This window comes from Pygoscelis adeliae, unplaced genomic scaffold (genome assembly GCF_000699105.1).
Source record: "Pygoscelis adeliae isolate BGI_AS28 unplaced genomic scaffold, ASM69910v1 Scaffold483, whole genome shotgun sequence".
Taxonomy (NCBI): domain Eukaryota; kingdom Metazoa; phylum Chordata; class Aves; order Sphenisciformes; family Spheniscidae; genus Pygoscelis; species Pygoscelis adeliae.
This window is the reverse complement of record NW_008824379.1, coordinates 832,124-844,265: the sequence shown is the minus strand read 5'-3', so window position 1 is coordinate 844,265 and position 12,142 is coordinate 832,124. Positions and strand designations below refer to the sequence as shown.

Genomic DNA, 12,142 nt, shown 5'->3' with positions numbered 1-12,142 from the left:
CAGTTTCCCAATATCAACTGGTAGTTTCAGAGAGAAACCAGCTAATAAAAATATTCTGCTCTAACAGACCTCAAAACATTACTAAAACATTGTGTTAGATTCCCTCTGCACACAGTTGTGAAATATATACCACAGGGATAACAGGCCTGCGATACTAAGAATGACAGCTTGCATCGTTTCCTGCTGTGGCTTCAGCTAGTTACGCAGTCGTGCATTAGTATGATCTAATGCAGTATGATACTGTAAAATGATAATGACGTCTGAACATAAACCACTTTGATACCATATAGTAAGTTTTAACTTTTCAGATCGGGAGGGTTCTTAGCATTTTACTTAGATGATGTCTGTTCTTAGTATCTCACTAATCTAAAAGGTTTAAGCAGTCTTTCCTTTGGCTTTTGCTGGGAATTGTGATTAATTTTGATAAATCCTGACTCTCACTTCCTACTTTAGTCTGTTAAAAAATGTTATTTCTCATTGAGTCATGTGTGGCTTAATTCACTTTCCTGAACAGAATTGCAGTAGTGCATATAGAAACGGGACTTGAGCTTTTAGTGGCGTTCTCTCTTTTGTTTCTTTGAGACAGGAAATTTTACTGTGTGTTGCTGTTGTATAATGTGCCCCTAGGCAATATTTATGTTTATGTGACTAACACAGATGAGCTCAAACATACACAAAGACCTTGTCCCCATACTAAGGGATGTATTTAATCAGCTTATGAAAATGGAGAAAAATGGACAGTCTTCTAAAATGTAATTTTTATTACAAGATGTGGCATGCTTGTTTCTGTATCACTTCTCATTAGGCACTTACCTCTGCTTTCTTTAGTCAGCCAGTGTTGCAGTGTAGTGTAGTGTGCTATTCTTGTTTATGAAAAGAAAATAATACTAACTACAGAATAAAAGGTGGGGTTTTTTTCCTCTCCTTTTTCTCCCTCCCCCTTCACTCTTCTTCCATGCCTTGGTGACCCCAAAAGGATTCATAAGCTCACATTTAAGCCTAGATCAGGGAACTGACCTGGTGAAAAACTTTTCCCCCTTCTCGCTCCCTAGCCAGCTCTGTGTACCTCTTACTCCTCTCTCTCCCCACCAAGTTTTGGCAGCGGCCTGGATTGAGGTGAGATCAAAGTGGCTGAGTAACCGCAGTCTATGTCTTAGAGAGGGGAATTTAAAGCTTGTTCAGTAAAACTTTATTTAATTCATCTTTTTAGTTTTAAAAGAGCTATGCTGTGGTCAGTGCCTCGTTGTTGCCTGTTCTTATAGCTCTGTATTTGCCCGTAAAACACAATATTTCGTGAGAACAGAGAATTGAAAACCAAATTTAGAGGAAAACTGTTCTGTACCTACTGACCAGGCATTGGCAACCTTTGGTTTTTGGTAATGATGCATTCATAGCTAACAGCTACGAGGCATAAGTTTCAAAATGTATTGGTTTGTCGCAGTATAAAACCATGACTCTTTTTCTTATTGGAGTCTCTGGTTTACTAGGAAGTTTTCAAATCTAGTCCAGTGTATCTGCCATCTTTTAGTGTCAGGTTTTTATGAATCTCAGTTCATGTATGTCCATCGTATTACTGAATTTGTAGGAGCTTCTGGGTGAGTTATAAAATCCATTCCAGGAACATCTTGTAGTGACTGTGTCAAGTATTTTTATAACAAAATAATACCTTTGCTGACAGAATAGGTTAATTGGTTAAATTACTTTATTCTGAAGTTGCTGGCTTCACTTTTAGCTCAGTATTTCTGGTTATTTAATTTTGCATGTGTATTTTAATAAAATTTTGAGTTGAGCTCTCTGTGAATTTCCAGAATTTCCTTCTGGCAGGAGTTGCTGGTTTCTTGTCTTTGCAGGAATGACGGTAAGAAAGCTGGCAAAATGGATCTACATGACCAGTCATGTAGTAGATTTATTTACTACTTTCTATATTAAGGAAGATTCATACAAAAGAATTCTTGAGGTGGTGGTTTTCTAAAGGGCTGAGGGATTTTGGCAGACTGCCTAACAATTTGAACTTTATTTGATGTCACTGGTCAAGACAGTGTTGATGTTAAAGAGCCAGGGCTGTCTGATTGTATTTCTGCACTGTTACTATCTTCCTAGCCTGGAGCCAGGAATCTGGGCCAGGGCCCATTTGGGCAGGCAGTGTAGTTTGCTTTGCAGGTCAGTGATGGACACACGCGTAAAATGACTATGTGAACTGTTCTTGGTATTCACTAAGCAATTCTGCTTCGATGTGGTGTACAAAAATGTTCTAGTTCTGAGCTCTTAAATACAGTTTTTTGTATAAGGGAAGAAAAGGAACTGCATTCTTTAACTCAGTATGCCGAAGTTTACTCTGCTCGGATTGTTACTTCCTCCAGCCTGCCCCCTTCTCTTTTTTTTTTTTCCTGCCCATATGTGAGATTACTTGGTTTGGGAAACATCTGATAGTCCATTGTATGAGTCTGATGTTTGATATTTCCTTCCTCCTTCAGTTAAAAAAAAAAAAAAAAAAAAAAGTAAAAAAATTAAAGTTGGGGGAAGAGAGACGATTCCTTCGTTTACTTGCAGATTTGCTTATAATTTGGCTCTCTTGCTGGTGACATGTCTTTTGTCATCTTTTTTCATGTGTTGGACTACTTTTCTGTAAGAGGGGATTTTTTTATTTTGGAAAACCAGTGGTTTCTTAGTTCTGATTCTGTCTTTTTGAAGGGGACTTGTAAACCTAATCATTCACCCTCTCTTAGAGCGAGGGAGGGACTCTGGCTAGCAAGTTGCACATTTGTTTGCTTTCTTTTGTGTGTTATCTGAAGTGTGCAGTGGTAGTTTTCATTTTATTATCTCTTCTCAGCCAGCTACTCAGAAGTTAAAATATAATTGATTCCCTTTCATAAAGAAACTGGCTTAAGTGTTAAGGAACTCAGAGGTACTTTTAGCATGCTCTGTAAAATAGTGTCCGTCACCTGACCTGCAGGGTAGTTCACTACCTAAACCTAGGGTTTGTTAAAATGAAAAGAACGTATTCAGTTCCTTCTGTCTCTTGTCTTGGAGATGGCATTTTGCTTCCAGGCATTACACAGCCTACACTGGTATACATTCAGTTCTGACATGGGTAAACTTCATTCCACTTCTTCTCCTGTTCACCCAAACCAAATCAAAACCCACCATGTCTTGTTTTTAAATGCTTTTGTCTGTCTTGGCTTTATTTGGGTAGGAATGTTCTCTGTGCACACAGACAGGTCTTGCCTAGTAGCATCCTCTGCAACCTAGATTCCTACCTGTTCAGTACCTGTTTTGTTGTTCAGATTGGCTTTTCCATTGCCCTTTCTTATGCGTGGTGGTGAGACTCTGGCATGACAACTGCCCGTTTCATGTGTCTGTATTGGTGCAAAAGGCAGTAAGTACGAGTGTGTGGAAGTGCATGGCTGTGTGAGTTTCAGTCACATGCTGACCTGAGAAGATGTTGCTGCCATCTTTCAGTTTCCTTGTATTTTTGTATCTTGAATATTTTTTTACTGGAAAGTATTTTTTCAAGTAATGGCTAATCTCAGCCCTTTGGCTTCCAGCCATGCTTATCACGTTACCTTTTTACATCTCTGTCTGATCAATTTAGTTACAGCCTTCACAATGGAAGAGAGCTGACGAGCCAGGCGCCAGTTTGGAAGCGTGTACTGAGATTTGCTAAATCGGTTAAGGGACTGGAGACTTGGTAAACAAACCCCTTCACTGAAGTAGAAAGATGCTGATGTAACCCAAAGGTCTTCTCTCAAAAGTTCCTTCTTTTGTTCTTTTTTTGTTTTGTTTTGTTTTATAATGAATGTTTTAAGAGTTCGTTGAGTAGGTCCTGAGTGACTACTAATGGTTTATTGATGGGCTGATTCAAGGATGGCAGGTCTGAGAGCTATTTTTGAGAGTGATCGTTAATGCTGCTCCTCGTGTGCTGATAAAGATTTCAAAGATGCCAGTATGGTACCTGGCTAAACCACATGGCACGGGAACAGCTTTGTTGAATCAGAACAAAAGTCCTTCAAAGTGTCCTGTCTCAATGGTGGGCAGTGGTTGTTTGGCCTGCTGGATTTAATGAAGCGTTGTGTTGGTGCTTATCAGTTTAACAGTTGGTAGTGACAGCAATCTGTATTAAAAAAAAATTCTTATTTGGGAGGTCACCTAGAGGCTTGCTGTAGCCACTGCTGCAGTTTTTCTGGGAGAAGAAAAGGGGACCCAGAAAATCTGCTGCAAAAGTGTGCTCTCCGCCATAAACGTTAGCAATTATCTGGGGAAGGATATAAGACTAAGTCAAGGACGTAGTAATACTTCCCTTGAACAATCTCCCAGGCTCTAGGTATATTTGGTTGAAAGGTTTCTTGAACCAGGTAGATATTTAATAGACAATTTTTAAACTAGTACCTAAGTTTTTATCCTGACACAAAAAGTTTAGCCTTCTTGTTTTGGTTTGAGTCTGCATTCTGCTAATTTAATTTGATACCTGGAAGACACAACCAGCAGCTGTTCTCTAGAGACTCTCATAATTTCCCTCTTTTAGACCAAACAATCTTAATCCTTGAATGCTTTTTGTTGTATGGAATATATACTTTTTGAACTTTCTTGTAACTTTTCTGTTTTCTCTACTTTCCGATGTGGGGAAACAAGAACTGCAGTTAGCAACGAAGGTGCAGACCTACATGTGAATCGTGATGGCCTAACAATTTCTGTGTCACCTTCTGTTTCTTTCATAAGAATTTGTAACATTCTGTTTTGTTTTGCCAACCTGATTTTGCAGTGGACTCTAGGAAGGTACTGTTTCTCTTTCAGTATGTCAGTGTGTGCTCGTTTTCCTTCTGCTGTGTTTTATTTTAGTATTTAACCCTGAAATTCTGTGATGGTTGGGTTACGTATCAGCAATTTGGGCCTTTTTATCAGATTACTCTTTCTTTTATGCTTGCCACTCAACACGTCTTTGTTGGGAGCTTCTGCATCTGCCAGAACTGCTGAAATTTGAGCATTAATATTGGAGTCCTTTTATATTTTCCACTGGGAAAGATGGTACTTAGTTGCCACCTCAAATTCCTTTTGAGGCTGGTCTGACTTCTGTTTCAAAGAAACAAATCTATTAATCTTCCTGGCTGCCTCCTCTCCCATATAAGCAGAATCACACTGACATCTAGGAGGGAAGGGGAAATATCTCATTTCTGTCAGTACTGTTTACTTTTTAGGCATAACAGCTCATGCTATTAGTTTGTGGCTTTTAATAATGGTATATGTGGACTCTTACTTTAGAAGTATCTTGGTTTTCTGGTGCTTGATACTATGATGTAGTATCTCAAATGTCCCCAGGTACAGAAGTCCATCAGGAGGATGTCTGATAGTAGGATTGTAGTTACAGCTAAATCCTTCACTGAGACTCGGCAAAGATAAAAGATGATATACAAATGCCCTGACACTGTTGCTTGTCACAAACAGCTCTGAAGTAGTAGCATTTAGATAATCTGTTCCAGGGGGTATGAAGGAGGAGGGCAACATGGTATGGAGTGAAGAGATTTATCCAGCAGAAAGCTGTTTCAGGCACGTGTGCTACATGCAGTGATGTGCTCAGTTTCTTGCCGGTTTTAAGAGCAAATGAATGAACAAAAAAAAAAAGGTAATTTTTTTTTTATCCTTCATTTTTAAAAGATTGTTAGTGGCTGTTCTTTGTCCACCCACTTGACTGTGTGCTTATACAAGGAAAGGAATAAAGTCAAACGTGTCATTCTGCTGTTGATCAGTTGCATATTAAGAAGAATGATGCTCAACTCAGTTGATCATTCAGCTCTTTGAAGCACTGAGCATGGCACAGTTTTTCTGTTGGCCACGTGAGGCCTGTTTCAGAATTACGTATTTTTTTTAATGTGTTGGTTTTTTCACATTCTTGAATTCAGAGTATGAGAAAGTTTGAAGAACTTCGTTTATGCAGTTAGGCAAAGCGATGGGCAGACAAGCATTGCAATAACAGAAATGTCGTTTTGAAGCTGAGCCACGGCTGGTTCCATGCACAGTAAGATCTCTCTTCACTGCCATGTGGTTCCTCCCTTTTTAAGGGGCAGAAGGGGCAAGCCCTGAGGGAAGGGAACACAAACCATTCCCCCCTTTTTTTAAATGTATACGATGAAGAGGGGAATGTTAATACATAGTTTAGTAAATGAGCTGATTTCAGGAGACTACACAGGGTTGTGATGGCTGGTTTGTTTTGGTTTTTTAAACCAAGAGAGTTATCGACCTGGGAGTAAAAGATAAGAGAGAGTGTCTGTGTACAGGTGCTTGCTCCTGCTTCAGTCTTACCACAGAAAGTTGTGCTATCCAAATAGGAATCTTCTCAGAGTGTAGAAATAATATATAGCTATGAAGAAAACTGTTTTTTTAGTTAAGCAGTCTCCTCTGTTCCTTGATGTGTCTTTCTTTTTTTCTTGCCTCTGTTCTTTCAATTCACTTGACAGGGACTTCGGCAGATGTTACTAAATATTTTATTTCAGTGGGAGTGGGGGACAAGAGTTCCTGTCAGCGTGTGTGTTTGCCTCCCCCGTAAGCACACGTTGTTACAGAGTATTTTTCAGTCCTCCTGTCTCCGTCCTTTTGTCCTCCCTTCCTAGTGAGGTGTATCAAGATGACATAAATTTTACCTGGTATTTAAAGGGCTTGAGTGGAGTGTGAAATGCTATTTTGTTGCTGTGTGAGGATGATGTAGTCAAATGAAACACTGTAACCAAAACAGATGGTGCTAATCTTGACTCTGTCTGCAAGATCTTACCGCATTTAATTAAAATGGTGGTGTAATTCCCATGGCACCTTTAACTACAGTTTAAATTCTTGGACTATGAACTAAGGGCTTTCTTATGCAGATTTTTACTCATGTGAGTAGTCCCTAGTATGAGTCTCTAGTGGCTTCAGAATAGCTACTTACTTGAACGAAGCTCTCTAAGATGAGAGAGATAAATAAAACTGGCAAAAATATATATATATATGGCATAAATGCCATATGCCATTTTTTATGTTCCAATTTGAAGCATAAATTGTAGACTAAAGACACTTAGCATCTACAGTATCCTACATAGAAGCAAACAAAAATCTAGATTAGAGAAATTGTTTAGATAGCGCCTAACTTCAGAGGCTGGTAAATACACCTTTTTAAGGTATCCTGGACAACTTAACATCTTCACCTTGGTTAGAAGGGCATATGATGAAAGCCTTTTCATTTTTATATTCCCTTTGGCTAACTGAAACTTGTTTGTAGAAATACCTGACCTGAGTGGTGTGGTTTGGTTTTGTTTTTTACATTACTTGCTTCTTTTCTTAAAGAGAATTAGAGAAACTTACCTTTGAAGCACTGTGCAGGCCTGAATTTGTCTGAGTAGCACCTTTTGGACAGGCAATTGGGAAGTACTTTTGTACCCGGTTATTGTTATGGTTTTGTTTTGTTCCAGATAGAAGTGAGGGAGATAAAATGACCTGAACAATGCCATGTTGAAAGTCTTTGAGAAAGTCAGGGTTGGAGCTGAGGGCCTATGTGATGGGTATCTAGTCCTTTTGCTCATAAGACCCTTCAAGCTTTTTCTGTAGATCTTTGCCTCCTTTTCATGTATATCCTTCCTATTTCGGAAATACTGGGGTACTGATTTTCTACACCCTGAGGCCTGAATCTGCCTTAGCTTTTCTCACCTTTCTGTACTATATGAAGCAGGAAAATTAACGTGATTATGTAATTTTAGCCATTGTTTTTAATGTAGAGAAGTACAATAATACAGAAATAACTCTGCTTTACGCTTGGTGTGGCCTAATACAAGAATTTCTCAAACTTTTGATGCTCTGCCTTTTTCTGGTTCTGCTGTGTCTATATTCTTGTATAGTGTCTCCAAGGGAGCTTTTGTGTATTAAAATGGGTGGAATTACTGAAGTCTTCTGGAGAAGTTCATTTAGAATTGGCCTGTCCATTTCCCATACAACACAAAGTCAAAAAAGCATTTGATTAGAGATGAGGGAAAAAAAGAGGAGATGGGAGATGTGTTTTGTTTGTGTTCCATCTGTGAGGACTGCAGAAGAGGAAAATAGTCACAGTGGCTACACAGCACTAATTAAATCTTTAGGGTTGCTGGTAGCATGCCAAAATCAAGTTGTGCAGTGTGAAATGTTACTGGGGAATCGTGATTTTTAGCAGCCTAACCTCTGCCAATCTGAATGGAGCGCTCTGAGATCAGCAGAAGACCCTTCTGCCTGTCTGTTATTCTGATTTAAGCCTGGGGGTGGGGGTGGGGGGGGGAGAATCAGAGCTTAGGTTTTATCTCTGCTAGGAATTTACAGTTCTGGATGCTGTCCTGGAGTTAAAATGGCTACAGCCCTCAGCTGTTGCAGATAGATGCGAAGGTGTCTGTTGCAGCAGACTAATGATTGTAAGAGAAAGTGCTAATTTGCTTTCTCTTTGTCTCTTCCGCTTGCTTGTGTGTGTATAGGGGATATCAGAGCTTTGAATACTCTTAGTTCATTTTTTTGAAGCTGTTTCACTCTGTAGAGCTTAATGGTTAAGACAGTCACCTAGAGGGAGGGAAACCTGTGTTTGCATTCCTTTTCAAAGGACTATATATGACATTCTTTCTGTGGCCTGTTTCTGAATGAAAGCATTGGCATGGCTGTGTTTTCATTAATGCCTATTTCTTGTGTATGTTTTGGGTGTGTTTGGATGCCTACGTGGAATTTTGAGTTTGAATGCACTCTTCTCCCCTGATAGCTCCTTTTGGAAACGTCAGAAACAGATCTTTTTGTGTCTTGGGAATTTTACTGTAGAAAGTTGAATGTTAGTAAAGATTTTGGATATTACTGTTAGACACAGAGATTTGATTTCTCTGTTTCCTTACAGGCTTGGCCCAGTGCATTCGGAACAGGCATCTTACAAACACTCCATTCTGTGTCCAATTGCCATTAACTGAATTTAGGGGGGAAAAAAAAAAATCAAAAATGCCCCTTGAATCTGGGAAGCTGAACCCTTCACAGCAGAGTCCTCCAAAACATATGTTCCTTTAGAAAGGAAAGCAAAAAGTCTCTTGCATAATGCATGACTTACTAACCATGTTGGTTAAGAGGAGAGTATTTGTAAGTTTCTTTTTTGTCAGGCTTTTCAGTGTTAAGAACATTGTAGCAACCATAGTAAGTCAAGACTATGCATATGGGAAAAGATGCAAGAAACACAATAGATTACATCACCTGGCAAGACTTTTGCTTTGTTCTGCATTCATTTCTAACCAGTTGTTAGTAAAACAGTATGTTCACAGTTTTGTCCTCAGGTTGGCAATCTTGGTTTCTATCTCAGTGAGTACTTCAGGCTGCTTTAAAACATCAGTCTTCCTAAAAGGAGCAGCTGTACCCTCCCTGACCTGCTTTGCTGTCCTCTGTTTTACTGGTACAAGCACTTCGGTGGCTATTTAATGAATCAGGTATGGGCACTGATCTGAGTAGAGGCAAAAAACATTTAATATAATACTTCGGATTTTTAGTCAGTTCACCTCAGTATGAATCTATGCAAACAGCAGCACTGTTGGAAAGCAGAAGTGGTGGTAAAGTCAGGAGCAGATGACTGATGCAGGGAATTCAGGCCAGTCCAGGACTGCTTTTGGCACCAGTGCTTGCTTGTGTTGGTTTAAGGTGTACATTAACAACAGCCTCTGTGTGCAGTTTAATGTTCTGTTTTATCTGATTGGAGCTGCCACTGAAAGGGGAGATCCCACTCAACTGCTGCTCTCAGCTGTGCATTCTCACTCCTGCTCTTCTGTCTGCTCTAGTGATTATGTGGCTGCAGGGTAAGCTGTCAGTGTGCTGATCTGATAAACGTTTTTCTTTCTTTTTGTTTCTCATCTTTAAGTTGGCGAACTGATTCCATTCACCCAGTGATTGCATGATCACTAGATCGAATGTCGGTTTGGGAGATGGAAATGCATGGCTGGGGTTGAGGAAGAGGTTGCCATTTTGGTAGCAGCCTGTGTTCACTGCTGATTAAGCATAAATGAAATCACGTTTAGTTCTTTAATACCATCACCAGAACCACAGGCCGTCGGCTGTCTTGTTTGTAAAAACCCTGCTACAGATTGAGGACTTTTGAAATTAGTGACTTTTTTTTGTTTAAATTAATTTTAAAAAACTCCATGTGGATGCAGATATTCTCCCTATAGCGTGTTAAATACTTTACAGAAAACATCTGTAGAGGCATAGAATATATGTAAGTGTTCCCAGTGCAATCTCTCGCGTACTACTTCTGGATTCAGGTCTTTTTTTGAATTCAGTTTTAATTAACACGAGGACAAAATCTAGAAATTCTGAGGGATTAGTATTGATGCTTACCTATTAAAAATGTAAACAGAAATGGACATATCCAAATAAATGCATTAAACCTCATCTCTGCAACTTTGACTGGGAAACGATGTCTGAGATGTCATTTTGTGCTGCTACTAAGTCCAAAACCCCCAGCACTTGTCTCTTCCTTTTCTTGGGAGTCACTTTCTGTGTGGGCGGTCACTAGTGATCCTGCTTATCTCTAGTAGTTCGTCGTTCCTCACAGTCTGTAGAATTAGACACTCCAGAAGTTTGTTAGTGTAGAATTAAATTGAATGCAGCTCTGCTGGTTTTTGTATGCTTTTCTTGACTATATTTCATCCGTAAGACGGATGGGATGTTACGGGTTGATACCTCTGAGCTGCCAGAAAGCTGCAAGAGCTTGTCTGCTGTTTCCAACAGCTGATATCTAGTTATTGCTGTGTTGATCAAGTGAGTGGTGCTGTTGAGTAACCTTTTTTTGTTTGGTTGGGTTTTTTGTTTTTTTGGTTTTGTTACCCTCCTATTCCATGTTCTTTGTGATTTACCGTATGTTCCTAGTTGATTATGACATAAACATTTACCATTATTTTTTTCCTAGGTTGCCTATGCCAGCGCTAATCTTTGGTGGTTTGTGATTCGTAGTCGTATTTATTATACTATTTCAGAAACTCTGCACGTTACTTTTCCAAGCTATTGATAGAGATCCATGTAGAACAGATGTAGATGTTTTGGAGGAGCATGTGTAAGTGCTTTCTCTTAGAATATTATGTAATCTGTGAGGTATTCCAGCGCTACATGGCACCCTACTGTGAAAAAATAATTTTTGTCCTTCCCTTTTGCCTCTTCGTCCTGTGCTCCCATGCCCTCTTTTGTGCCAGGAACATGGCATATATCCTGTGCATCTCGGCCAGTCTTAACTATCTTTTCCTATTTGCTTTTCTGTAGTTCCCCAACACTTTGAATGGATGATCAGCATTTCTGTCTGAGTGCAAAAGCGGTAGTGCTGGCTGTAGAAAGTCTTCAGCAGGGATAATCCAGTGCTGTCTGCGACTTCACCACCGTTGGTGTCCTGCTGACATGATACAGGGTGGTAGCATCGCCTCCACAATGGAGAGCTGAAGATGACTGGTGGTTTAAGGGCATGCAAAAAAGAAAAACAATTTCACTGCTGTTCAGTGTTTTGTCAGATTTTTCCCCTTCCCAGTGGAGGTCAGCTACTGTATTCCTGTGTGCCCCGTGAGGCCTCTTCAGAGGAAAATTAAATAGACAACGGTAAACTGAATCTGTGTGATTCAGTGTTTGGGGAAATAGTCCTTGAGGCATAGTCACAGGAACTTTAGTCATGGGCCAGAACCCTCCTGTGCTAGGCAACAGACAGGCAGAATGAGGTGAAACTGTTTCAGAGGATATATTTATAAGATCAAAGAAATACAAGTATTTTTTGCTTGTGTTGTTGGTATGATGAACGTCACCTTTAGCTCCTTACTAGTTAACCAGCTAGCTCTAGAACAAGTAACAGCCTACTTGCAGTTATTGTAGTGAAGGAAAGTAAATTTTAGAGTTTAAACTTCTAAATGAACTGAGTTTGTGGACTTGAAAAGGGAGATCCTTCTGTATGTGACATGTAGTATGGGTTTTGGAGGAGCAGTGTAGGCCAGTAGGTTAAATGTCCTTGTGCAGATGATGAAAACAGGAGGAATACGTGATCTGCAAGTCTTTTGTTTTCTTTAGGAGTAAAAATTCACCCTTTTTCTTATTGATACTTTCTATGTGTACTGCCCAGAGAAAGGAAAGGTATGTTTACTGTTTAGATACAGTTTAATTTCTTACTTGA

At 39.6% G+C, this 12,142-nt stretch overlaps 1 protein-coding gene across 1 annotated transcript in view; it reads left to right on the top strand.

Moving 5' to 3' along the window:
* The first annotated feature begins 1,852 nt into the window (after window positions 1–1,852).
* MED13L (mediator complex subunit 13-like) overlaps window positions 1,853–12,142 on the top strand; it is a 195,119-nt gene continuing 184,829 nt past the window's right edge. Inside the window, 1 exon segment of the mRNA XM_009320204.1 lies at window positions 1,853–1,858. Within this exon segment, the coding sequence (XP_009318479.1) occupies window positions 1,853–1,858 (6 nt within the window).